The sequence below is a fragment of the Parambassis ranga genome, chromosome 22 (assembly GCF_900634625.1).
Source record: "Parambassis ranga chromosome 22, fParRan2.1, whole genome shotgun sequence".
Lineage (NCBI taxonomy): Eukaryota > Metazoa > Chordata > Actinopteri > Ambassidae > Parambassis > Parambassis ranga.
Window position 1 is genome coordinate 14,413,624 of NC_041042.1, and position 27,216 is coordinate 14,440,839.

The 27,216-nt window shown below is 42.4% G+C and overlaps 2 protein-coding genes across 2 annotated transcripts; one reads left to right on the top strand and one right to left on the bottom strand.

Moving 5' to 3' along the window:
* Positions 1–728: 728 nt before the first annotated feature.
* Positions 729–2,283, bottom strand: ghsra (growth hormone secretagogue receptor a). The gene is made up of 2 exons (XM_028395616.1): positions 1,271–2,283; positions 729–1,158 (listed from the first exon to the last, which is right to left on the bottom strand). Exons 1-2 carry the CDS (start codon positions 2,106–2,108, stop codon positions 845–847), a joined length of 1,152 nt encoding a protein of 383 aa, XP_028251417.1. The 5' UTR covers positions 2,109–2,283; the 3' UTR covers positions 729–844.
* A 2,386-nt stretch (positions 2,284–4,669) lies between these two features.
* On the top strand, positions 4,670–26,727 carry pld1a (phospholipase D1a). The gene is made up of 26 exons (XM_028394973.1): positions 4,670–4,851; positions 13,421–13,636; positions 14,117–14,286; positions 14,386–14,528; positions 15,052–15,163; positions 15,387–15,452; positions 16,012–16,070; positions 16,169–16,261; positions 16,912–17,064; positions 17,371–17,520; positions 18,178–18,261; positions 19,477–19,558; positions 19,750–19,860; positions 19,957–20,142; positions 20,268–20,481; positions 20,563–20,691; positions 20,786–20,904; positions 21,273–21,386; positions 22,359–22,469; positions 23,047–23,135; positions 23,230–23,343; positions 23,481–23,530; positions 23,604–23,738; positions 24,111–24,264; positions 24,388–24,505; positions 24,686–26,727. The coding sequence occupies exons 2-26, from the start codon at positions 13,453–13,455 to the stop codon at positions 24,908–24,910; spliced, it is 3,165 nt and encodes a 1,054-aa protein (XP_028250774.1). The 5' UTR covers positions 4,670–4,851; positions 13,421–13,452; the 3' UTR covers positions 24,911–26,727.
* The last annotated feature ends 489 nt before the right edge of the window (positions 26,728–27,216 follow it).

Below are 27,216 nucleotides of genomic sequence, written 5' to 3' on the forward strand. Positions count from 1 at the left end.
CTACCTATTTTTTGTGGTTGTAATTGACACACTGCTCCAATGTTGGATCAAGATAACTGACATAAATGTTTGTGAAGGCTGAAACATAAACATAGTGAGAGAATAGTCAATACTTTAATGGTGCACAGGCTACAAGACTCAGAAAAGCTGTGGTGGTTTACATGTGAGTCAGCTGTTTGAATCAAAATAAAACAAAATGTACTGATGCCTCTGAAAGAGGCCTGCAGATTCAACTGCGCACATCACTTAACAACAATCACAAAAGGCAGCACACAGATTTAGAAAATCTTTTTTTTTCTCATTTCAGGCACTGTCTCCATTGATCCCTGTTGGCAGCATTAACACCACATGGGCTTGGATTTCCAAGATACAGGGCACTGAGCATGTTGAAATGAAAAACATAAAACTGCACATCTAATTACAGGAATCACATCCATGACATCTGCCACACAATACACACATCTCTCTCTCTCTCACACACACACACACACACACACACACACACACACACTCGCACTGCATCTGCCCCTCCCTCTCTGAAGGAGTACAGAGCAGTGCCACAAATTCTACAGTGCTTTCCTTGTCATCCAGAATATGAATACAATATAAGGCATTAGTACTGTATATGTCTATGATTTTTATGTGCATGTGTGCAGGCATGCTTGCAAAGTTTTATATTTAAGCGCACTTTTATATGCACTCTTCTTTTCTCATCCCTTTTGGTTCCACTCAACAGCTTTTTTGTCCTCGCCCTGACAGAAATAATGGCTTTTGGGTGAGTATTCTCAAAAATATGACTGACACATTTTTAAATTATGTCCATGCATTTTGAGCAGTCCTGGTTTTAAAAGCTGACTGTGGACTCATTCCAGCCGTTCAAGGCGTCTGCCTTCACGGTGCTGGCTGTGCGTCCCCGTGGAGGCTGGCCGTCGGTCAGGCCGAAGAGACGCGCCGCTGCACTCCGATACTTCCAGGACATGGTGTTGTAGAGGATAGGGTTGATGGCAGCACTCAGGTAGAAGAGAACCACAGACACCAGGCTACAGTACTCGGATAACACTGACAGCAGTGGAGACGGAGCATCCAGAGAGCGAAACTGCAGGTAGCGTCCCACGTGGAATGGCAGCCAGCACAGGACAAAGGCCAGGACAACCACAACTGAAAAAGAAAAATGGACAGAGATTAATATACATTCAACACTCCATACAATGACCAAATAAACAATTGAATAAGTGGTGCATTGTGCGTAATTTGCGCACTCCAAACCTACCTAGCATCTTGATGGTCTGTCTGTTGCTTTTGTCTCTGTGAACGACACGGGAGGTCATGTTTGTTTCCCTGTGCCTCTGCCACAGCCGACGGCCTATGAGGCTGTAGAGAACTGTCAGACAGAACACTGGCATAAAGAAAAACACAGAACTCAGCCACACCATTGCTCCCATCAGGCCAGACTCTACGGCGTACTGCGTCATCTTGCACTCCCTGGTGTCCCCAATCTCGAAGTTCAGGCCAGACTCATTCATCCACAGACTGAAATTAGGTCCAATATTGTCCCGCTCCACGCCCACCATGACAAACACGGGGCCTGCGCTCAAAAGGGACACTGTCCAGAGGAAAAGAATCAAGGCGCGAATGCGCCTTTTGGTCACTAGAGCCTTGGCGCGCAGCGGGAAACAGATTGCCATGTAGCGCTCCACTGACAGCGCAGTGATGCTCAGGATGGTGGAGTACGTGCATGACTCTGATACAAACTGAAAAAGCTTACAAAGGACGTCCCCAAGGCGCCAGGGCCTGTACCTCCACATTCGGTAGAGGTCCAGTGGCATACAGAGAAAGATGAGGAGGTCAGATACGGCCATGCTGCACAGGTACAAGTTGGTGGTGGTGCGCATGTCTCGGTACTTACTCACCACCAAAATGGTCATGACGTTCCCGGACACCCCGACCAGAAAGAGCAATGCACAGGCAATTGTGATGATCGTGAGGAGAGGGATTGAATAGTAATTGAGAGGAGGCAGATAGGATCCTGCGTTATGTGTGGTGTTGTGGGTCTCCTCCCAGCTGCAGTTATGGGAGAAGCACTCCGAATGATTGGGCCAAGATGGCATGCTGTCAGCGCGCGATTATTCGTAGGGCTGTGCTCCCCCTTGACTGCTGAGATCACCCCGTGTGTGGGACTCCTTCAGCCCCGCGGCGCTGCTCTTTCCTTCTTTCATCACCGATTGACCTCTGAAGTTGATGGCAAAGCGTAGCAACGAATGGCAATCGTGCGTAAAACCATTGCCGTTTCGCGCGTTGCAGGCAGTCGTTTATTTTGAAGGTGAAAGAAGTCACAAGTCGTTGCTGACAATGAGCGCCTGTGTGATAGGAAGTCCTCTTTGGATAATCCAAATTATCCACTTCATCTGCAACAAGCACTCTGTAGTGTTCCGAAAGTACCTGTTCATCAGAGAAGTGGGTGTTCTAGTTACAAAACAAAGATATGCATTCCCTGCAGATAAACATGCAGATCTATATCGCAGTCAAAAGCAGAAAAGCAAAGATGTTTTTAAAAATCTTAAAGCTTGTGTGTCCTGCTCCTGCGTGCGCCAAGGACACCCAAAGAGTTTCCATCACCAGCTGCAAGTCCCGTTTGCGCATCAGATGAAACCAAAACAGTTGGATCAGTTGACGTGTTCCATCCGGCTGCATGTGATGGTGAGTCAGACCAAAGGTCCTAATGAGGCGGCAGCAGCAGTCAACATCTGTCCGGAGAAGGACATCGATGCTCCAACTCAACCAAAGACAAATGGATAAAAAACAACGATAGTAAAAACAAATACTGTTTGACTGAAGGGAGACATTTTTATAAAACTCACAAAAACCACAAAGGAACGACGCATTGTCAACATAATCAGAAAAATACTTGGAACAGATGTATGTTAGGACGGACACTGGACTCCACGTTGGTACCGCACTGGTGTTCCTCTGGTGGATTCTCAGACTGTGGATCCTGAGTCCCAGTGCGCACAGTGTCTTAGCCAGGTGAGTGGTGCTGATGGAGGGAGAGAGGGAAGTGTGGGGGTCTGCCATGAGGCCAGTGCTGCAGCGTCACCTACTGGCACAATTAGGAGAGCATTTGTCCCCAAGTGTATCTGTCAGGTGTTTGCCTGGTACAAGGATTATAAAGTGGGCTCAAAGGAAAATGTAAAAAATAGTCTGCAGTTTGTAAATATACAGTATTCTGCACTGCACATGTTGTATCTGTATACTGTTCTTCAACGCAGCTTAGTTTGTATAGTTTTAGAAGCAGTGGTTAGATTTTAAAATGGGTTTTACGTCTCTGTTTTGACATATTCATTGTATAAGGTTGTCATTGTTAGATTTTTGGAATTTCTATTGAGTTAAGCACATGGCCAACTTCAATATAAGTAAGCTGCAATATATGTACATTTTTACTGATCCTCATGTTTCAAATATGGTTATCTCTTTGCCCTTTGTGCTGTGTTTTCCTGCAGATACCAGCATGTTTATCACCCGTGAATCATAATGTGTGTGTAAATGTGTGTGTGTTTAGGTGGAGACAAGAGAGAGAGAGAGAGAGAGAGAGCAAGATAGAGATGAATAAATCCAGGAAGGTAAAGAGAGATCTTACCAGTGGACAGAACACCAGCAGTGCACTTGTTGGGGGCAGCCGTGTCTTTTCATCTCATCTGGTAAGTATGCCCTGTGAGTATATGGTGTGTGTGTGTGTGTGTGTGTGTATGTGTGTGTATAATTAAACTATATTTTACAGTATGCTGAAGACCCACTAGAAATTCTAAAACTTAACTAATAACAAAACACTGGTTATCTCCATGGCTCAATATAGTGGTGAGATCGACTTTTTGGTTTGGCTTTTATGGTAGCAGTTGGCCTCTGTGTGTTCTGTACAGAACATGAAATATGTTTCTGTACTCTGTTCTGTGCATTTACTGCTAAACAGATCTGATGTGTGTGTCGGTGTTTGGGTGTCTCAAACCAGCTTCCAGGGTGCGGTTACATTGCAGGTTAAAGTCCCTGTCATTAAGATGCACACACATTTGACAACCATGTGTGTGCTCAGCTGCAGTACACATCTCCATCCACTAGATGGAAGGAGAGATTTCTTCACTTTTCCATTTCAGTGTATATTTTATGTGGTTTTACAGAGAAGCCCTGTATTAGAATTGATATGTATGATGCAGTTAATTACAGTTCCAATATGGAGCATGCTTTTTTAAACAGTGACATTTTTTATTCTCATCAAAAGCAATTTGATTTTTGCAAATTTTTAAATCTCATAAACACATTTATTTTATTTTCACATTTTTAACTGATTCAACTGTTTTGCTATTTATTTTTTTTACAGTACTCATAGGCACATGAGTGCCTGTGAGTATAGACAAGACACTGACAGAGAGATAAATGAAGCTTGAGCAAAATAGAGGGAAAGTGTGAAAGAAAGGCTTAAACAGGCGGGACCACTGTCAGTATTTCTCCTCAGAGGACTCCTCCTACTTGACCAGAAGTCCACCACTTGTTGTTATCCAATCAGCAAAGCACAAGGGAGGACTCTCCTTCTCTGATTGGTCTAGAGTTCAACAGACCCCTCCCTTCCTGAGGAGTTGGGAGAGAGTTCACAGTTAGTTTTTTCTCTGCCACACTTAACTGAGTTGCAGAACAGAAGGAGACAACGGTGTCCCTGCCACTGCTGCTGCTGCTGCTCTGTGGCTGTTTTTGTCTGCTCAGGTGGAGACAGCGTGTGTCTTTAGTTTTGCTGTCCATTCAGTGAAGCCAAGTGGATTGATCTGACTCACCAACATGTGGACTACACGTCCACAAAAAGAGCAGGTTGGTAATGTCTCCCTCTCTGTCTGTCTGTGCTATTTGCGTCCATGGGCTTTGGAGGATATGTGTCTCTGTGACACTCCATGGTTTTGGGTTGTCAGTGTGATCACACAGTATACGGAGTCTGCTACTATTCTTGCTGAGTCTTGTTGTCTTCCTTCAAAGTAAATATGTGGTTAAGCTGTTGCTGTTTCTATTTATGTAGTGGTATGTGGAGCTGAGACATATGCACAAAGATCCTTGACTTGTGTGGTGTGGAGGTGAGGTTCTTACGCCCTTTAGTGGAGCAGAATCCAACAGAAAGCAGTTTTTTCCCACCAGTTGCATAAGACAACACAGGTGTGTGTGTGTGTGTGTGCTGGCCCGCTGTTCCCTTTTCTCATACCCTGTTGTGAAAGTTGGTTGCTGCAGCTGGAATGTCATGGGAATACTGGAGATATTTTTTCTCTTCGCTGTTCATCCACACACAACCAGCCCCCTCTTTTCCACTCTGCACTCTTCTTCTGTTGTCTTTGCAACTGATACACATGATACTGACCCCTGGCATTCAGTAGTCTTTCACGCAGGCTGTGACCTCATTGCTTTTTCTGTTATGCTGCCAGCGTCCTCGTACAGTGAACTTTATTACAGTTATTCCTGCCTTAGGCTCTTTGACGCTAACTATCCTGCTTCTGTTGCAAATCAGTCATTAAACTAGACAGAGGGAGAATTTTGGTCAACTTAAAATATAAAAAACTAAATAACACTGTTGCAGTTTTCCCCCTCTTCTTAGTAATGAATGGTAGGATTTAAAGTAGATTTATTATTGGCTTAGCAGGCACAGTAAATGAGTTCCAGATGTGGACTCACACACTCGTGCCACACAGTGAACGGCAATCAAAAAAACCGACATATTCTGGTTAAAGTTTCCCACGGGCTTCTAAACCATTATGTTTGGGGCAGAACACATAAAAGCTTGAAAGATGGAAATGTGCATCAGAAGATGTGAAGTTTCAGGAGCACGCCATCTTTGTGCTTTGTCTGAGCTTTATTTCTCATTGAAGTTAAGCAGGGTGTTTGTTCTAATGCTGCAACTCTCCATATCCTCTTCTTTATCTAGTGTAAGATGTTGTTGTCTGTAGGTGCTATAAGCTTCAACAGGCAGGTGTTAGAAGACAGCTATGACCACTGTAAGCACATCTTCATATTATGCCAAATCTTGATTTTATCTCTTTGCCGTGTCAGGAGATCTGTGTAGTCGGCCCTGTAACAGTCTGACTCACCTGCAACACTCCCTTTTACATCCCAGAAATCAGAGGCCATCATGATACACCCATGGTTTCAATTTGGTGGAGAAAACTTGTAAACACCCTGTCACAGATGTTGGTAATGATCTCTTGTGCGGTGACCAACTTTCTGGGACTATGGTCATCTTCCAGGGCCTCTTTACTATGTTTGTACTGAGCAGCCTCACCATGCTGTTAGCAAGGTTATCTATCCTTAGAGTAAACACCATGCCTAGTGGACAATTCATAGACAGTGTTAATTTGCAAAGTTACCTGAAAGAGTGCATACACATGTACAGCTGTAGGGCATGAAGTTATCAATCACTCCTTTAAAACTGTCTATTTCCAAATACGATGCTCTGCTGCTAGAATGAGAAGTGAAACGTTGCTTTTGTGTTACAGTATCATTTGGGTGAACCAGCCCTTTAGGTCAAAAACACAAACCTCCTCTGTGCTCTGTACCACTGTAATCATGAGTCACTGTAGCGGTCTGGACAGAAGTTATAGTTTGGTTTCCTGGCTGCCCTGGCAGGGCCCAGTCAGACTTGGCTGAAATGCAGAGCAAGCGAGAGAGAGAGAAAGAGAGAGAGAGAGAGGGAGAGACAGAAACAGTTCCCTCGCTCCTTCGGTACAATGATTTCTTGTGTTACCACCAGTTGCCACAAATGCCACTTTGGCGATGATGATGATTGCTCTCTCTCTCTCTTTCTTTTCTGGCATCTACTGTATGTCTTGCTTTCTCTGCCTCTCTGACAACCCCTATCCCCCTTATCCATGGTGTGAAGGATTAGATAATAGGCAGCTTTAGTGTGGGCAGAGAAAAAGAGGTGTCACAGACCTCTCTCATTGCTTCTCTCTCTCTCTCCCTCCCTTCCTCCCTCCATCATCTCTCTCTCTCTCTCTCTCTCTTTGTACCATCTGTGCCACGAGGAGCTTGGCACCATACAATCTATAAATGCCAAGCTACATTTATATTGTATTATTCATTGTACTGTATATAAGCATATGAGCTTCTGTGTGGTGTCTTTGTTTTAATGTTTTAACGTATTCACCACTTAACTGTTGGGTACATCCAGGAATATTTTTCACAATTTACCGATTGTTTTTTTTTTTTCCTTTCACTTGATGGGTAATCACAAACGGCACATCTGCTGATGTTGACGTTCAGTCCGCCTCCAGTGTTCTCTTTAAAAATTTGACACTTTCAAACACGTGTTGCAAGCAAAGTGTAGATGGACAGACAGAGTAGCGTTATCTGCCATATAGGATGGACATATGTAAATATTCAGGTTATAATAACAAAGATGGTCCATCCACACCCCTTAGTTCAGGTGGCTGTTTTGTAACAGGAGTCCTGGATGCTGTGAGTGCGCCCTGGTTCCCACACTCCCACGTGGATTGATAGATAAAAGCTTTATTCATCCCTATGGGATTTTTTCAAATTATCTAAGAAAGTACAAGCCGGCCTAGACCAATGGCAGTGTCTTCCCACACAGATCACAAAATTAGCCACAGTAAGCCAAACTTTTAGCTTCAAACCATACGACCCCTTGAACTTAATTTTGGACAATGACCTGATAAGACATGCAGATTAATGTTTTCTGTTGTGGCTGCGGTGACCTCATCTTACTTCACATCTGTCCAATCTCACGGGTCCTTGCACTGCTAGAGGAACAGTGCTACAATCGTATCTTATTAGAAATCCAAAAGGGGGAAGTCTATGCAGTGCTTCACAGTAAATCTCGGGGTAATACATGGAACCAAACAATTGTAAATTCATTATGGCCTCATTTAAAAAAACACATGATGACAAAATGAGGTCTGCTTCTGCTTTTTCTTCTGCCAGCTTTATTGAGTCACATGATGTTCATAAAAGGGTGTGAAAGATGAATGATTTAACTGTCAAGAATGCAGTATTGATTATGGCCTGCCTAACCATAAAGTTAGAATATTTGCTTATTTAAATGCCAATTATCCCTGTGTACATTGAACATGACGTTACACTGCCAGCAGCCAGATACAGCGACTAAGCTGACTAGAAATTGGGGAACAGCTCCAGCTTTGTCTCTCTCATGTTTAATCTTTACAAAAACCAAAACAATTTGCTGTTTTGTAAAAGGATTATGAGCAGCACCAGCTCTTGGCTGGAGTAGTTACTTCCTGAAGTCTCAGCTGGTTGCCTGGAAACTGCCCAGAGCCAAAGCGATATCAATCCTCCCACTGAGGCAAATAAGCCTTTCTCCGGTAATTCTGAAGCTTTTCTCCTGCCCCTGAGCTGAGTTAAGCTAAACTGTCTACTAGGTCAGAGGTCAAACAGTCAATCCTAATTAAATATTTTGTAGAATGGGCAGGCCCTATGTTAGGTCCTCTGTCCGCAAAGAGCACCAGTCATAGATATAAGGTTTCCTCTAATGGCCGTGGCTCCTTTAATTGGAGTGCTGGTGATTCAATTACCAGCCCATTCACACGCCTGGTGGCAGATGATCACCTGCTTTAGGCGTTTGTGCACTATATAGGTGCAGACCATTTACTAAAAGATATTAAAAGACAGTAAAGATCACAGCCACAGCCGGATCACCCTGGTGGTGTCCTTAAGATGTATCCGCTGCCACATTCACTTCAAAGCAGCTTCTTTCCTCAGGCTGTGAGATCACTGAATCCTCCACCCTCTGCTCACTTTATTATGATAATTAAACTAAATCTTAACTCTCGAGCTGGAAAGGATTGACGAGTTCCCACAAGTTTACTTTAATGAATCCTCTTATTTTTTTTTCTCTCTGCTGAAGCTCCACTGTTCTTCTTCACCCACTAATTGACATTTAATAGAGACACTGGTGCATAAAGGAAGAGGCGGATGCTCTTCTGTTGATATTTATACTTAAGCAGCTCGCTAGCTGTTCAAACTATCGCCATGACAACAGTACAGGAAGCAGGAAGTAGGCAGTTTTCCATTAGAATGGAGGAGAGAGATAACTCTCTCCTAGGTTTTGTACTTTTACCACGCCCACTGCTTACATATGTGTGTCTGTGTGTGTGTTTTCTGCAAACACTAAAACCACATTCCTTTGATAGTTAACCTCTGTCTGTCTGTGTGTGTGTGTGTGGGAAGGTTATGCCTGTGGGGGGTCATGTATATTCTTAGCAAGGAGATTTCTTCCACAGGACTCTGAGATTGCACACATTTTGCACAAAATATAAGTCATTCACAGCCATCCACCATACATACAGTGTATTTCACAGTATTCTCAGCAGTATACACTCTTACTTTGTGCAAAATGTCACCATGCAGCTGTTTATAGCTTTTTTCTGACTCAGTCACAGGCAAACATACTGAGTTAGGAATGTTGTCTAAAATGTAAGATGTCTTGAAAGTATGCTGCACATTCCACTTGTGCTTGAAAACATGAATGGATGAATGGAGAGAATAAATAGTTTCAAACTGGAAGCAGGCTGACACACAGTCACTGCAGGCAGCTGGTGGTGACTCTTCTGACTGTGTGTGAGCGTGTTGGATCTTGTTCAGCGGAGTGGGAATGTTTACTGTCAAGCTGTTATCTGTTGCTGTACGTGCTCATGTGTTATTTACTTGTCATAGACATTTTTGGCTCCAAACAGAAGAATTTAGCAGGCAAAGGACATTTAACTGAGATGTGCCATTTAGGTTTGATTGAGCTAAGATTATTCCAGTGTGAGGAACAGTTGACTTATTATTAGGGCCCGAGCACCGAATGGTGCAAGAGCCCTATTGAAACCCTTAGGATTATTATTTTTTTTTTTCTTTCCCCCCCTTAGATCGCATTTTTGGGGGCCTTAACATGCCCAAAAACTCACCAAACTTGGTAGAAAAATTCATTCGCCCTAAAAATTTTGAAATTTGCTGACGTTTGAAAGGCACATAGGAAAATGACTCTATAGCGCCCCCAACGCGTAGCCCCTCTGGCCAGTTTGACACAGGATTATGAAAATTGGCACACATATGTATCACCTCAAGACGCACAAAAAAGTCTCTTGGACCCCCCCTCCAAACCCAACAGGAAGTCCGCCATTTTACCTTTTGTGGCCATTTTTGGCGATGTGTGACCCTGCTGCCAAACTTTTCACGCCTCGCATACGTCAACGGATTGAGCTGAAATTCGCCGTGTCCACTCAGGACACCATAGGGAATAGACGCATTCCAAAACTCTTACAAAAGTCTGACGGTGTGGCCGGGGCGTGGCCTCAAAGTTTGACCATTTCTGAGGACACAGAAAGTCTCTATAACTTCTTCGTTTTCTGTCCGATCTGTACGAAATGTCACATGTATGATCAGAGTCTGACCCTAAACACATCTATACAACAATATTGAGGCTTTGACAGAGCGCCACCTACTGGCTACACAAAATGTTGTGTTTTCATAGGTTTTTCTGCCTGCCCCCCTGGCCTGTTTTGAGTAGGGTCATGAAAATTGATACACATGTGTATCACCCCAAGATGCACAAAAAAGTCTCTTGGACCCCCCCTCCAAACCCAACAGGAAGTCCGCAATTTTGAAATTTCTGTTAATTTTTGGCGATTTGTGACCCTCCTACAAAACTTTTCACGCCTCGCATACTTCATCCAAATGAGCTAAAACTCACTGTGTCCACTCAGGACACCATAGGGAATAGACGCATTCAAAAACTCTTACAAAAGTCTGACGGTGTGGCGGGGGCGTGGCCTCAAAGTTGACCATTCGCCATTACAAAGGAACTCACTGTATTTATTGCCCTAATGCGTAGCCCCGCTGGCCAGTTTGACACAGGATCATGAGAATTAGTACACATGTGTATCACCCCAAGACGCACAAAAAAGTCTCTTGGACCCCCCCTCAAAACCCAACAGGAAGTCCACCATTTTGATTTTTTTTTGTAATTTTTACCGTTTTCTGACCCTGCTATAAAACTTTTCATGCCTCGCATACTTCATGCAATTGAGCTGAAATTCACTGTGTCCACTCGGGACACCATAGGGAATAGACGCATTCCAAAACTCTTTCAAAAGTATTACCGTGTGGTGGGGGAGTGGCCTCAAAGTTGACCATTCGCCATTACAAAGGAACTCGCTGTGTTTTATGCAGTACTACCCATATACTTTATGCAACGTGGACAAAATCTTACAGTACTGCCATGGAGCCGAGTCTAAACAGATATATATGCTAATAGGATGATACGGTCATAGCGCCACCTACTGGTAGCAGGAAAGTTTGGTTGTAAACATGTGTTTGTTGTATATCTGTGGAAATGAGAGGAGGAGAGCATAGCACAGGAGAGTATAGGAGACAAGAGCATAAGAGAGAAGACTGCGATGACCCCGCGGATCGCAAGGTGCGCGAGGGCCCGCAATGCTGCTTGCAGCTTTAATTTCTCACTGTTTTTTTGGGTGTTGTCCCCTCCTTGACGCTCCCTAGAGAGAAGATGGTTTAGAAATCTGATGAATCACCAAAATCATCATTCATAAGAGTTACACCCTCCAAAGTCCTCCAAACAAAGGAGATGCTCACCTCAGTTTGCCCTTAGAGTCACTAAATGTAACTTTAAATGTTACGTCTGGAACTTTCATCCACTTTTCCTTTTGGTATTCTGTGTTTATTTAGCGGCGGACTGCTTTTTATATCTCTTTTATCTGAATGCTGTCAGATGTTTACATATTTAAACAGACTTTGCTCAGTTTTTGGAACACCGTGAACTGGGATTAGATAGCTAGGGCATCTGTTTGCATCTGCTTGTTAACACACAAATCACTTTGTATGTTTTCTTCCCCAGAAAATTTTTTTCTTTCTTGTTAACATCCTCTGGAGTGAAGTTAATCACATTCTATCTGGGCTAATTTCCAAAACATTAGCAACTATAAAACCCACAGACAGAATATTTTTTAATAATTTAATAGAAGATGAGACTTCATAGAGTGCAGATTGCAAAATGATCCAGGAATACAATTATAAGGGAGTTCGTAAATCTCCAATTATACTTAAACTGCCCTTATTAAAGTCTCTTTCTGCTGAGTCAGTGCCTTTCTTTCTTTTCCTTCTCCTCCCCTCTTGTACTCTTTTTTCGCACTTCATAGACTCCAAAGAGAGGTTTCTTAACACATGAGCACAGGTAGTCTTGGATGACTAAGTGCACAGCCCAGACGTGGTGTAAGAGTATGACTATGTTTCTTTTTGTCATTTTTTTTGGGTTAGGTTAAAATATTTTCATGGTAAATACATAGGAAGTTATTTTAACAACAGGTTTAACAGGTTTTGGTATCTCGGGAATTGTTTATTATTCAATATTGAGCTGCTACTCAACACAATAAGGAAATTGTGAAAGAGAAAACATTTTAGTTTCTCGCTGTTTGCTTTTCTTCCCATCTTAGCTCGTTGTAAATGTACTAACACAGCTCAAAGTTAACCGCAGGATCATGAGAGCATAATCAAATCAAATCACATCAAATCAAGGGGAGGGATGTATAGTTTGAGAGCAGTGGGGCAAGGATGGTAGGGAGTTGAGGAGCAGAACAGTTCAGGGAATGAAGGTTGTCTTTCTCCTCTGAGTCCTGCATCTGGGGCAGCGGAGCCGGCGACCTGGCTTCCTGTGGATTGTGCTGATGTAGCCAGCTCTCTCCGCTTCCTTGGTCTTCTCCACATTCAGCTCCAGTGCACCAGTCGTTGCACCAGTCCACAAAATGCTGGACTGCTAGGCCATGGTGGTGAGAGCAGCCTGAGAGCAGGGACAGGAGAACTGTGTCATCAGCATTCGTAACCAGATGACACTCTGGATGGGTAGACCTGCAGTCATCGGTGTATAGGATGAAGAGCAGAGGAGAGAGGTCACAGCCCTGAGGGGATCCAGTGGAGGTGAAGATGAGGTCTGAGAGGGTGCTATTGACCAGTACTCTGTGATCTGCTGGTCAGGAAGGTTATGATCCAACAGATTAGCTGCAGGCTGTTGAATGCAGAGGAGAAATGTGTCATCATATGTATCATATCAGCTAAGTTTGGTTTTTAGTCAGTAATGAATCTTAAATTCCAGGATGTCTCTGAGGTCATAAACCACAATAACGATACGTTTATCTGGCCTGTCCTTCCTTCCACAGAAAGAAAATGTTCTGAGTGGGTTGTTTGATATTTGATAACTTTGACCTTCATTCCGAATTTCACAAGCAATTTTCAATTTTAGGTCCTGCACTTGTAGGTTTGTAGGGCCCTTTTGTCAACCCATGTAACTTTTAGTGCCACCCAATGTATAATTTGAGGCCTTTTAATGCTGTTGCAGCCCTGCCTGAAGTTTTTTGTTATTTCTCTCTAGGTACCCCCTGCTCTGGGGTCTGACTGCTAAGCATGCTGGGTAAGGCTCCACCAACTACCAGTAGCCTCAACCTAGTGAGCTTTGAAGTTTCTGACACCACAGCGGCCCCAGACGTACGCGACGGCATCAAGATGACCGACCTTGTGGAAAGCCTGGATGCCAGAGAGCTGGACATGGATGAGGCAGAGGAGACAGACTACGATGGGAACTATTTAGGTGTGTGTGTGCGTTTTGTTGCTCTGTCTACGCCAAGTAACAAAAACAACTTTTTGATAAGTGATAAGGAGGAACGCTGCTAAGATTATGCAAGCTGCTCAGGAGATTCCAGGAACTTGTCAGACTGTGGCTGATTTATCATTTAACTACTTGGTCAAATAAGCCTGGAACAAAACTCTGTGATCGTCCTCTTGGGGGTGTTGTGCGTTACACAGAAGGTTGACCAAAAGAACAGATTTCCAGTGAATCCTAACTGCCAAACATCTAACAGTGCAAGAGTATGAGGGTGGTTGTTTTTCTTTACATAATTTAGATCTCAAAGATTCACCCTGACGCTTCAAACTCACTCAAAAATCTTAAACAAAAGGGCGACTTCTCAGCGATGCAGCCTACTCTCTGCTAAGCAGCCTGAGTTACTCCTACATGTACTCACAGAAAAATCCCACGAACCATCCGCCTCTCTCTCTCTCTCTCTCCTAGGGGACTGCCGTATCCACTTTTCAGCCGTGTATGCCACGGTGGGCTTCAAAGAGGCCACCGCTAAGGTCTACCTCCCCACTGTGCCCATCACTGCCCGCATCCTGGAGGTGGAGAGGTTCACCACAGCACAGGACCGCTTCAACTTGTCTCACCACAGGAGCGTCAACAAGGTACAGCACACGCATCTAAAACACTGTTCCCCTCTAACCATTACCGCAGGCTGTTTACACACAGATAATGACCCTTAACGTGTTTGTGTGTGTGTGTAGTCTCTGCCAGCAGTGTTTAAAATTGAGCTGAAGCACGGTGAATTTACCTGGATGGTAAAGAGGAAGGAGAAGCATTTCATGGAGCTGCACAGAGAGCTGCGGACGTATAAGACCTTCATGAGGATACCGCTGCCGTCACGCAGGTTGACGCCTGAACTCACACACAAAAAAATATCATTATTTTGTGTTATTCAACTTGTTTTAACTTCCCCTGTGTGATCAATAAAGTACGGTATATCCCTCATTTAAATTGGCAACACAACAAATTAACACCTTTCCCAACATGTAAACCTCTCCCTTTCTTTATTTTCTCCATCTTACATACTGTATGAATGAGCTCTTTTAGTTTGCCTGCCTTTATTTCTCTCTCTCTCTCCCCCTCCCTCCTCTGTGTCTGGTGTTGCACACTTGAAAACACTGGAATGTTGTACTAAGGTTTTAATAGGATTTCACTTTGCCCAGCTCTTTCCCCGTGTCTCACTTCATTTCATTGCATTCTTAAATTAAAGGGAACAATTATAGAGTAAATATATACAGTGAGTGAGTGAAAAGAAAACGTCAGCTGACAGGAAGGTACACAGAATATCATAGCATAGTTTTTTAAAACGTCTTTCTTGTAGGGTTTGTACTTCTCAAACATTTGAATTTCCTCCTTTCTCTTTACAGCCACACGGTGAGGAGGAGGACAGTGAGGAAGAACGAGGTGAGGGAGATGCCCTCCCTGCCCAGGGGTGGAGGAGACGAGCTGGTGCGAGACGAGCAAGTCTCCAGCAGGAGGGTAAGGATGCAACGTTGTGTGTTTGTTTGGAGTCCTGCTGTATCTCCACTTTATTTCTCTCTCCTGACACTTGCTTGTTGCTATGGCATTTTTTCCAACACATGTGCCCTCTAAAAAAAAACATGAAACACATTATGTGCATGTTAGTGCGTTTATGCATGATCATAAAAATACTCACAGTGGCCAAATATAGTGTGTGTGTGTGTGTGTTGTGTTTTTACAGAGACAATTAGAAGATTATTTGAACAACCTGCTGAAGATGGCCATGTACCGCAAATATCACCATACAGTGAGTAATCATGCAAAACAATGCAACAAGTTACGAAATCGAATTTATTCTGCTCTTCTGACACCTGCCATAGAAACATGAGATGCACTGTGTGTTTCTCCATGCTAATATAGTCTGGCCTTATGAGTCAGATGATTAATGCAATCACCCGTAGCAGTGTATCTGCCTTATGTTGACACACTCAAGGAATTTATACACACTACTACTGTTCATTTAGGCACAGATTCAACTACTAAAACAGCCTGAGTTGGTTACTGTGTCAGCATGAAGCATAGTTAAGTGTTATTATAATTTCCTTAGTGTATTATTTTACTTTATCCCTTCCATTCCTATCTGTGCTTATTGTGTAATTAGAGTGGATTGTTGTGATTTAACATTGACTCACTGTGCACCCTTTTTACGCATTTCAAATAATATCTGAGGTAACGATACACATTGTCAGATGAGTCATGTTGCCTCCAGGTGTGTTATCATAGCATTTGTTTGCTCACATGATGATGAGTACAGTTTTGTAATTTGTGGTTTGTGAATCTTGTCGTCTCTTCCTGTGTATTCTCAGATGGAGTTCATTGACGTCAGCCAGCTGTCCTTCATTCATGACTTAGGGCCCAAAGGACTGTAAGCATTTTCTTCTTTAGCCTTTTTTTTCTTCCAATAGTGGTCTTACACTCTTTGTGCTGTGGGTATTTAAATTATTTTTTTTCTATCTCTTACAGGGAAGGGATGATTTACAAGCGCTCAGGTGGACATCGTATCCCTGGAATGAACTGCTGCGGTCAGAGCCAGGCCTGCTATCGCTGGTCCAAACGGTGTGTGAATGTTGATCCATCTATTTCTGGCACTTTTTTTTTCTCTCCCTGCCACTGTTTTAGTTGCCATGTTAACATCATGTACTAACATCATATACTGTGTGACTGTATATAAAAAGGCTTGACATTCTTTCTGGCAAACTCGTATAACATGTAGGTGTGATGGTTCCATGTGCAAAAAGGAACTGAACATTCAGGCTCTAAATCCTGGCAGGAGGCTGTCACCGTGGGTGTGAAAGTACAGTGACCAAACATGGCATATTTAAAAACATTTTAATATGTGGTCATTTTGACTGTCATGACATATTTTTTGTAGTATTTGTTCTGTAGCCTTGTTGCACTGGGGCTGACTTAGGTTTCTCACCTCATTTGTTTTTGTTTGTTAGTTTCTCTTCCTCTTCATCTCAGCCAAATTATTATGTGAGCAGTTTTTATTGTTGTTTTCCAAAGGCAACACACACACACACAAAAATCCCACACGTTTGAAACGCTCTGCCCATCCACCTACAGAACATCCCCATGATAATTTTCTTCCTACACCCTTCTCTTTAAACAACAACAACAAAAAAAATATACAAAATTCTTCACAGCCAAACTTTAGGCAGAAATCTTTATGGTGATAATGATGATGTTGTGTTTGTGTACTGTAGTTGGCTTGTGGTGAAGGACTCGTGCTTGCTGTACATGAAGCCAGACTCAGGGGCGATCTCCTTCGTCCTGCTGGTGGATAAAGAGTTCAGCATCAAGATGGACTCTAAAGACACAGAGACCAAACACGGAGTCCGGATTGACAGCCTCTCCAGGTCATATTCCTGTGTGTGTGTGTGAGATGAACTCCACACACACGTATCTTAGCTCTCAACTCAACTTAACTTTATTTATAAAGCACTTTAAAAAACAACCTTGTTGGTCAAAGTGCTGTACACATATAAGAAAATATATATAAAACACATAGAAGAAGAAGCACAAATGCCTCTTTTAACAAACTGACATATGCCTGAGAGTATGCAAGAAATAGAGAAGTCATAAAAAAGTCATAAAATCAGCTCAATATAGGCACTTTATCTTGTTCTAATCTGTGTCTATATAAATACATATCCTTCTGGCAGGACCCTCGTGTTTAAATGCAGCAGCTACAGACATGCACGTTGGTGGGGTCAGAGCATTGAGAACTTCGTGAGGAATCATGGGAAGGCTTTCCTCCGAGATCACCGCTTTGGATCATTTGCACAAGAGCAGGAAAACATCCCTGCCAAATGGTGAGCACAACGAGAGAGACTGCAGCTGGAGGAGCGAATAAAAAGTGTGAAAAAAGGGGGGGGCATACTGTGTGCATGCTTCCACATTCACAGTGTGTCACAGTGACACATTTGAATTCTCTCTTAGTCTTCACAAAAGCTGCATATAAGGGGGGAAAATAAATGAAATTGCCCAAATCAACATTCTCTCACTTGCTATGCAAATGTATGAGAAGATTGAGCAGTCAGTTCTCTGCTTTGGCTTCTTTATTTGCATTCTCTCCCCCCTCAGCTGGCAGATTCTGTGATATTGAATCATCTGTGTGATAATGTCATTACTTTGTCTTTGTGCTTAGCTGGGAGCCTGAAGGAAAAATGTGTTCCTGTGAGCTCCTGTGAACCAAAACACAGACTGTTTAAAGAGTTTATATCATGGAGAGTGGAGACAGTTATGGTTGAAGCCTTAAGCTTTCATGTATATTACAAAGTAAAGAGCATTAAGGAAGTGAACAGAGTTTCATCTGCCACCTTTTTTCTGCTTATTTGTGGTGTGGTGTTGAGGCGAGATGTGCTCAGAGATATGATGAAATGATCCACCTGCATACTTAACTATTTATTTGCATGTTTGTCTGTGAATGTCTAACACAAGCACCATATGTATTTAATATTTCTTCGTAGGTATGTGAATGGAAAGACTTACATGGAGGATGTTGCTGATGCTTTGGAGGAGGCCAAAGAGGAAATCTTCATCACTGACTGGTGGTGAGTTGGCAGTTTGTCTAATGTGTAAACATGTGTGAGAAAACAGAACTAAACAGCACGCTGGTACTGTATACACAATGTCCAAATATAGCCTGATCCTGCAAATACAAATAACACAAAAAATCCCACTATTTTTTATTAATTTCCCCTCTATAAAGTATCTACAGTACAATAAAGTATCTCTCTATCTGTATCTATCTATTAGTGGCCTCAACCAGGGTCATGCTATGAATGCAGATGTGACTTTGATACATAAGAGCTACATGCCAGAGCTGGTGTGAGCTGGTGAAATGCTATCCTGTGACCTGTCCTGTGCTACTGCTAACCTCTCATGCCAAACTACCTTTTACCCAGAATAGTGGAGCAGCCTGTACAGGAGATAAAAGACACTAGTTCCACTGGCTTACTTTACATTTTCAGTCATGATTCAGCTGACCAAAAACTTGACACTCTTAGTGTAGTACGTGCTGCATTGTACAATGTATTACCACCCCTGCTGCCAGGAGATGGTCCTGGGTCTGATTACAGCCTTGCACCAAGAATAGAAATACACTGATAGAAAGATATCCGTTTCCTCCTTCCACCTCCTTTGTCTCATCCTGAATACTCCCCTACTTTGTTACACTTGAAATGTTCATGTATTGTACAACGCTCATGTTTTCAGGCGTCTAATGTGATGATTAAGGTCAGAAGAAATGCTACATTTTCAGCTCAATCCAACAGAAGTTCACCGTCACTGTGGGAGGCTGTTCTTCTTTATCATACCCAGAAAATAAAATTAGCTGGCAAACAGTAACATGCAAATCTAAACTTGTAAAACTTTTCTGTTTGTGTTGCGTCTGATCCTTAACAGGGAGTTTTCCAAAGGGAAATAACACCGTGTTTGTCTCTACAGGCAGCGCTAATGATATTCTTGCCATTGTAATTTCAAATATAATAGTTAATGATCCCACAGAGCCAAATGTGCAAGTGTTTGACGTGGCTGGAATCCCTGTGTTCCAAGGCAGTAATCACTAGGCTTATGGTCTGTACCAATGAGTCCTCAGTCTGTGTAATGTGAGCCAATGGTATTGTAGACATGTAAGCTCTGGATCCCGGTGTGTGACTCATGAGACTATATCATTATGTCATGTCTGTCATACTGTGTGCAGAGAGGTGTTGGAGGCTGTGAAATGTTGAAGTAAATATTGTTTTTCTACTCTTTTAATGTTTCAGGCTGAGTCCGGAGATTTTCCTGAAGAGACCTGTCGTAGAGGGCAACAGGTGGAGGCTGGACTGTATACTCAAACGCAAAGCAGTAAGTGGGCGGCACTACCAAAATTCAGCAAAGTAGACTCATGAATAATCATATCTTCTCTCAATAAAAGTCAAACTCATACACACATTTGAAAGGTTTTCCATACTTTGATCTAAATATAAACACATCTCTATTGATTCCTTCTCATAATTTATAGTAAAATATGTGAATGTGTTTGTGTCCATTTACAGCAACAAGGAGTGCGAATCTTTGTGATGTTGTATAAAGAGGTGGAGCTTGCCCTGGGCATCAACTCCGGCTACAGCAAGAGAACGCTCATGCACCTGCATCCAAACATCAAGGTTTGTAAAGAACTCAAGTGTAATGATCAGATAGAAAGTTATATATGTGTTGCCTCGAGTAAAACGTGTGTTGTGTTTCACATGTTTGTGCTGCAGGTGATGCGTCATCCAGACCACGTTTCCTCCTCCGTCTATTTGTGGGCACACCATGAGAAGATTGTGGTTATTGACCAATCGGTGGCCTTTGTGGGCGGGATCGACTTGGCATATGGGCGCTGGGATGACAGAGAGCATCGGCTGACGGATGTGGGCAGTGTGACACGCTCTGTTGCCTTGGAGCAGGTCAGACACACACACACACACACACACAGACACACACACACACACACAGACCCAAAACTAATCAAACTCTCCTGAACTTACACTAAACTTATCGGCTTTACTAAACTTACTAAACTTTTCCTCAGGCTGGCTCTACCGACAGTCCATCCAATAAAGACGTGTCCTCTGTTGATTGCGTCTCTCAGAGCAACGGCCGAGGGACGCCGCCCAGTGATCCTGTGGATTTACCCAAACTGAAGGGAATCGGACGGAATAGGATGGCTCGCTTCAGTCTGTACAGACACCTGCACAAACACGCACTGCAGCACACGGACAGCGTCAGCAGCATCGACAGCACAGGTGTGTGAAGTTCAGAGGGAGAAGCAGCAGTAGATGTTTTATAGACTAACATTTTGAATCTGTGTGTGTGTGTGTGTGTAGGGAGTGGTTCTGTGAAAAGCCTAAAAACAGATGTTGGAGAGTTGCAGGGAAACACTCGCTTCTGGCATGGAAAGGACTACTGCAATTTTGTCTACAAGGACTGGATCCAGCTGGAGAAACCTTTCGATGGTGTGGCACTCACACACATACGGAGCTCATGCTGCATATCTTCTGTCTGACGTTCTTCAAAGTTTATTGATCTCTTTTGTTCTGCTGTGTACAGACTTCATCGACAGGTACACCACTCCCAGAATGCCTTGGCATGACATTGCCTCAGTGGTTCATGGCAGGGGCGCCCGGGATGTGGCCAGACACTTTATTCAGCGCTGGAACTTCACTAAGGCACTGTAACACATACACTGAACAAATACACACAAGGATGAGAAGTGAAGTAATCATGTTTTAGCCTTTTTAAGTCCTGCTGTCTGTAAATTGTTTTACACAGTTGTAATGAGAACAAGTACAGACATGCTGCTGTAAACCTAAAGTGGGAAAAAGTACGACTTGTTGACTTTAAACAGGACAATAAACACTAACATGGTTAAATCATAGGAAACATTTGACTGCAGCTGTGGAAAAAATGCCTCCATCCTCACACTTGTGTTTTCCATGGCACCAGCTTTTTCCTCCAACTTTCCTCTTTCTGCTCTGACACTTTGCCAGTCCTCCTAGAGTCTCTGACTCTATATTTATTCTTAATTCTCCTACAGATCATGAAACCAAAGTATCGCTCTCTGTCCTATCCATTCCTGCTGCCGAAGTCTCACTCCACAGCCGATGAGCTCCGATACCAAGTTCCTGATTGTGTTAATGCTAAAGTGCAGGTGAGAGAATGCAGCACTTATACTTACTCCTAATGTTTGTACAAAGTAAGAAAACAGAGCCATGACATCAAAGTAGAAGAAAATCAAAGAAAAACACAAGAATGCACACAGAACACACTCCTACTTTCACACATTGTCCACACCCAGGTCTTTGTCTGTTCCCAGGCATTGCTGGGAACTGACAAAGAGAACAAAACTGTCAGTGGGCCAGAAAGTTACATAACTACCTGAACCTCAGGGATATTTAGCCTAAAGGCAGCAGCCTCAGAGTGAGTAAGAAGTGTGCGATGAACTCATCAATAATCCTTTGTGTTTCATCAACAGCTTCTTTTATTGCCTTCACGGCAGCAACACCCCTGACAGGAGGCATTATTCTTCAGGTTGTTTGTGCATCTACAAACAGTGCTTAAAGGAAATTTGTCTCAAATTCTTATTAAATATTGATTATTTCAAAAAAGGAATACACACTACTTATGGTCAAATGTTTCATTTATCTAAAAGGTGTGACATCATAATGTTCAAAAATGTCTAACAAGACTTTTACATTTATAACTAGTGACAACTGCATTATTATTATTATTATTAATAATAATATTAAAGTATGTATTTTAATCAGGGATGTCCTTTTCTATGCCTTTCTAACCAAAATTCTAAAATGAACAATTACTTGATGAAAGTATTTTTGTTTGCTTTGGCAACAAAGTTTTGTACTTATTATAGACTTTTATGTTGGACATTTTCACACCATACTAATAATTCCCATAATGCACAGAAAACCATACTTGGCAGAAAATATTGTGACAGCACACAGGGGCCCTGTTGGTGTTCTTTATCATTTCTCTTTTTAGTTCTTTGGTGTGCAGAACATTTGAGAAAACTCACATTGTGATGAAATATGGTGGAAGTTGCAGCTCTTGAAAAATATTGCTGTAATAATAACCCTATATGTGTGTGTGTGTGTGTGTGTGTAAGGTATTGCGGTCGGCAGCAGACTGGTCAGCGGGCATAAAATACCACGAGGAGTCCATCCATAATGCCTACATCCAGGTCATCGCCAAGAGCAAACACTACATCTACATAGAGGTACTGAGGCCAGGGATATAAAAATGAATAGTTTCTATCAAAGCTTTATGTTTATTTGGTAGGATGTAGTAATGTTGTAATGTCAGTAATGGAATGGCTCCACTGAGAATTGAGAGATGTCAGTATGAAGGTACTTACGCACACTCCTCATCAGGATTCCTGGCAGGAGACCTCCAAAAGCTGCAGTATGTACAGAACAGCGCTGCCAGAATCCCGATGAGGGTGCAGAAATACGAGCACATCACCCCCATCCTTTACACACTCCATTGTCCCCACATTCACCTCCACATCGAACACAAAATCCTCCTCCACACTCACCTTTGTCTTAATGGAATTGTCCCTGAATATCTAACTGAACTCCTGACCCCACACACCAATTCCAGAAACCGCCTTTGAGGCCGCTGCTCCTCGTCTGTGGAACGCCCTGCCAGACCACTTCAGGGTGCCACAGACAGTGGATGAAAAAATTTTTAAAGACCTTCCTCTTTAGGAGGATTTGATGAACGCTCATTACAAATAAAATGCATTATTATTATTATTATTTACGACCATAATTGTTTCGTCCTTCCACTCTTAGAACCAGTTTTTCATCAGCTGTACTGATAACAAGACGGTCTACAACAAGATTGGAGACGCCATCATTGAAAGGATCATCAGGGCGCACAAGTACTTCCCTTTATGACATATAACTTCTGACATGCTATATTCCTGTGCATGAAAGATCACAGTGTAAGTAAACAAGTGCTCTGTTTGTTTACAGGGAGGGTAAGAAGTATCGTGTGTATGTGGTCACCCCTCTGCTTCCTGGCTTTGAGGGAGACATAACAACAGGGGGAGGGAATGCTATCCAGGCTGTCATGCACTTCAACTACAGGTACATCACACATCAGATTCAGTGTGTGAAAGAGGAACAGAGAAAATGAAATGGAAATGAAAATGCGGACGTTGAAGTCACAGATCTGAGGGATTTTATCCACCTTCAAGTTGATGTAATCTCTTTTGTCTCCTCAGAACCATGATCAGAGGCGACTACTCCATCATCTCCCAGCTGAAGAAAGAGAGTAAGTACAGAAATAATCTGTGTGTGTATCAGTGAGAAAACTGAAACTGAAAATGTCTCCTCTCCTCCTCCAGTGGACGACCAGTGGATGAACTACATCTCCTTCGCTGGAGTGCGGACGCACGCTGAGCTGGAGGGACGCCTGGTCACAGAGCTCATCTACGTCCACAGCAAGATGCTCATCGCTGACGACAACACAGTCATCATTGGTTAGTCTGACTGCTGTCTCACCTTCTGTCACTTTTTTTTTGTTTTTACACTGTTTTTATCAGCTACTATTTGAAGGAACGAACCGCTCGGCCTGCTTTGACACCATCAAAATGTGAGAACACTAAAGGCCTGCCTCCACTTCCCTTTCTCTGGCCATGTAAACAGTCAACAAATCTGCATAATATTACTGTTTAAATATGTGCTGAGCGCTACATGGCTCTACTGCGCCACCTGCTGGTGCATGAGTTGCAACTCTTTACAGTATTTATTTCTTATTATTTATGACAATGATGATCATTAACTCCATCTGAAGCACACATTTTATACAACTAGAGGGAGTACAAGACGGTAATTTTGTGTGTTTTTCGCAGGTTCTGCTAACATCAATGACAGAAGCATGCTGGGTAAACGTGACAGCGAGGTGGCAGTGATAGTCGAAGACTCGGAAAAGGTTGCCTCAGTGATGGATGGTCAGGAGTATGAAGCTGGACCCTATGCACTTCAGCTGCGGCTCGAATGCTTCAAGTTAGTGTGTGCACATTTAAATGTTATGAATGTGTCCTACAGGAATACAAACATCACATAGAAAATTTGGGCCTTTTTACATGTTAAGATTTTCAGACCTACTTACACTCTCTTGTCAAACAGGACCATCCTTGGAGGCCACACTGACAGCAGCATTGACCTGTCTGACCCCATCAGTGATCGCTTCTATAAAGAGGTGTGGATGACCACAGCGGGACGCAACGCTACCATTTATGAGAAGGTAAGATGCAGATGACTATTTCACATACAAAAACAAAACAAACGATCTGTTGAGAAATCAGCACAGATGAAACAGGGTGGAGTTTGAAATGAGAACCACCAGAGCCAGAGGAAGCAGTTCTTCTAGACGCAAGGATGTTTGTGCCAAGTCATAAGAGCCGGTGTGTGTGTTTTGCCGCAGGTGTTCCGTTGCCTTCCTTCATCCTTGGTGAGAAACATGTCCGAGCTGGAGCAGTACCAGTCCAAGCCAGGTCTGGCCCAGACCGACGTGGCCCGTGCTCAGGAGGAGCTGCGCAAAATCCGAGGCTTCCTCGTGCAGTTTCCTCTGGACTTCCTGTCCGAGCATAACCTTATGCCCTCTGTTGGAACGAAGGAGGCCATGGTCCCAACTGAGATCTGGACATAAAGGAGCTGAATCCACCATCACTGACTCACAAGTATGAACTGTGATCCTTATTAAATGTAAAGAGGTCACGTTACAGTCTGTGTTGAAATGACTGCTGGGCATTGACAAAATCTCACAAATCTGTTGCTACTGAAAAACACTACAGAGTAGTCACAGTTGTCGGATTAAATATGAAGAAGATAACACACAAAGGCACATGAACTTCGGGTTTTGGGAATCAGTTTCCACCCTGGGTGCTCAGACCTTTGAACTGTGGCTGAATTGTGTAGGGGACCAGGGTGTCGAAACTTTTTGATGACGCTAAGAGATATTGAGCTTTCTGTTGAAGATATCACAAAAACATTAGAGATGGTGACACATGTGATTTACCAAGTTTGTGATGTATACAGTACTTGTAAGGTGCATAGTGCTCTATTAGCTGTTAAAGAGCTCACAGGAACACCTGTGGAGCTTTTATGTGCTGCTTCTGACCTGTTGTTCAAATTGAAAAGCGTATAATTCTCAGATGTATCTTGAAGAAACAAAAAAACAAAAACATGTTCCATCTTCACTGTGGTAACACATGCACAATGTGAGACAATATTACTGGTTACGCAGCAGTGCATGATTTATGAACTATGCTCAAATCTTGTTGACATGATGCATGTGCCAATCGCTCCTCTAAAGAAGTTACTCAGTGACATTATGGTATTTCTTGATGAAGGGATATGAGATGTGTTAGACCTGCAATCAGAATGAACTGCTAATAATCTGCATACAGATTATTATTGAAGCCAGTCAGACAATCAAACTGAACATTAGAAGGAGTGATCTCCTCTTTGTCCAGCAGATGGTGCTAGCTTCTTAAAATTACAGTACAGTAGTTACAGGATTGTCAGAAAAGTTCTTTCTCAGTCTTTTGGCCTTGCCGCGAAGTGCAGAAATAGTCTACTTAGACAATGTAAACATGAAAATAAAAAACTTAAAGCAAACAGCTGTTGTATCTACAGCATGTCATAGATATAGAATTATTCATCTTTTTAAAGGATCTGTTTTATAGGTGTGAATGTAAGGACACACATTTCCTAAATGATTTTAATTGTCACACTTCCTTTGAATGTGAATCTGAAGAAGCACAAAAAAATGTGATGAGAAAATAAAATGTTGCAGCCAGTAATGGGTTAAATACCTTCACTTGCTCTGTCAGAAAGGAACCTGATAATCAACTCCAATTACATAAAATACTTTATTTGATTTATATTAGGTTTCATCTGGCAGAAGCATTTTTCTTATTTAACGGCAGTCCATAATTATGTTTTTATTTGTGTGTGTTTACCAAACATTACACACACCCAGCATGTGAATTACTGGCATGTATGAAGCAAACAATGACTGCACTGTGTGGGATCTGGTTATGAAATATTGATTTCTTGAATGGGACCAGGAAATTGACAAATGTTAACTGAAGTGCTGCATGTGCTCTGTGTTTCTACAGAGAGGCCTAGACTTTTCGCTTTTATTGATTTTGACAAAATAGTCTGTAATGTTTACCCCTTGTTGTATTTTTTCAATGCATTATTTATGGAATTTAAAAAGATTCTGGAAACATGTATTTTTAATATGTACGGCATGGTTGTGTGTATGGATGGCTGTGGATGTGTAATTAAGGCCCCGTTTCTTTCTTTTTTTTCATAACCACCATGCAGCTGTCTGTTCTGTTCTGCTTCCACTCTGTTTATAACTCCTTTTGTACAGTTGAAAGTATTTCTAATTTCTATGTGTTCATTTAACACAGTGTAATTTAAATGGCTAACAAATAAAATTATCTTTGGAGTTAATGTTTGTTTCATCCTTGGTTTGAAGCAGAGACTCGGTTGGTTGCACAACAAAGATATTCCTCCATGGTGTGAACTTTGTTATGACTGGACTATAGTTTATATACAAAATATGTTTTCTTCCTTTAAGGTAGTGTTAGAAAATGAATTTCTCAAAAAAAAATATTGTAAGTTTAACTGTAAGAATGATACTTGAGCAGTGGTGGAATGTAACTAAATATTTGTACTTTGTACTGTACTTAAGTAAATTTTATGTATTTATACTTTATTTAAGTAGTGCATACTTTATCCTTTTACTCCATTACAAGTTGCAGCTGTTACCTGTACTTTCTACTCCACTACATTTCTACAGTGTTTGTAGTTACTTGTTACATTTGATGAACACAGTGCTGGACTGATGTGAGGTCAGACTCTGCATGGAGGTGTTGTCACGCTGCCAGCTGTGTTTCTATAATGAGCCTCAGTCATGATGCCGGTGCTCTGGCTCCGTTA

What these genes read in the sequence shown, in the direction of transcription:
- pld1a (XM_028394973.1), top strand. Translation starts at nt 13,453, where the DNA reads ATGCTGGGTAAGGCTCCACCAACTACCAGTAGCCTCAACCTAGTGAGC. An exon ending in GACTTAGGGCCCAAAGGACT is followed by an intron (nt 16,071 to 16,168) that starts GTAAGCATTTTC and finishes TATCTCTTACAG; the next exon opens with GGAAGGGATGATTTACAAGC. An exon ending in AGCGCTGGAACTTCACTAAG is followed by an intron (nt 20,905 to 21,272) that starts GCACTGTAACAC and finishes ATTCTCCTACAG; the next exon opens with ATCATGAAACCAAAGTATCG.
- ghsra (XM_028395616.1), bottom strand. Translation starts at nt 2,108, where the DNA reads ATGCCATCTTGGCCCAATCATTCGGAGTGCTTCTCCCATAACTGCAGC. An exon ending in ACAGACCATCAAGATGCTAG is followed by an intron (nt 1,159 to 1,270) that starts GTAGGTTTGGAG and finishes TTTCTTTTTCAG; the next exon opens with TTGTGGTTGTCCTGGCCTTT.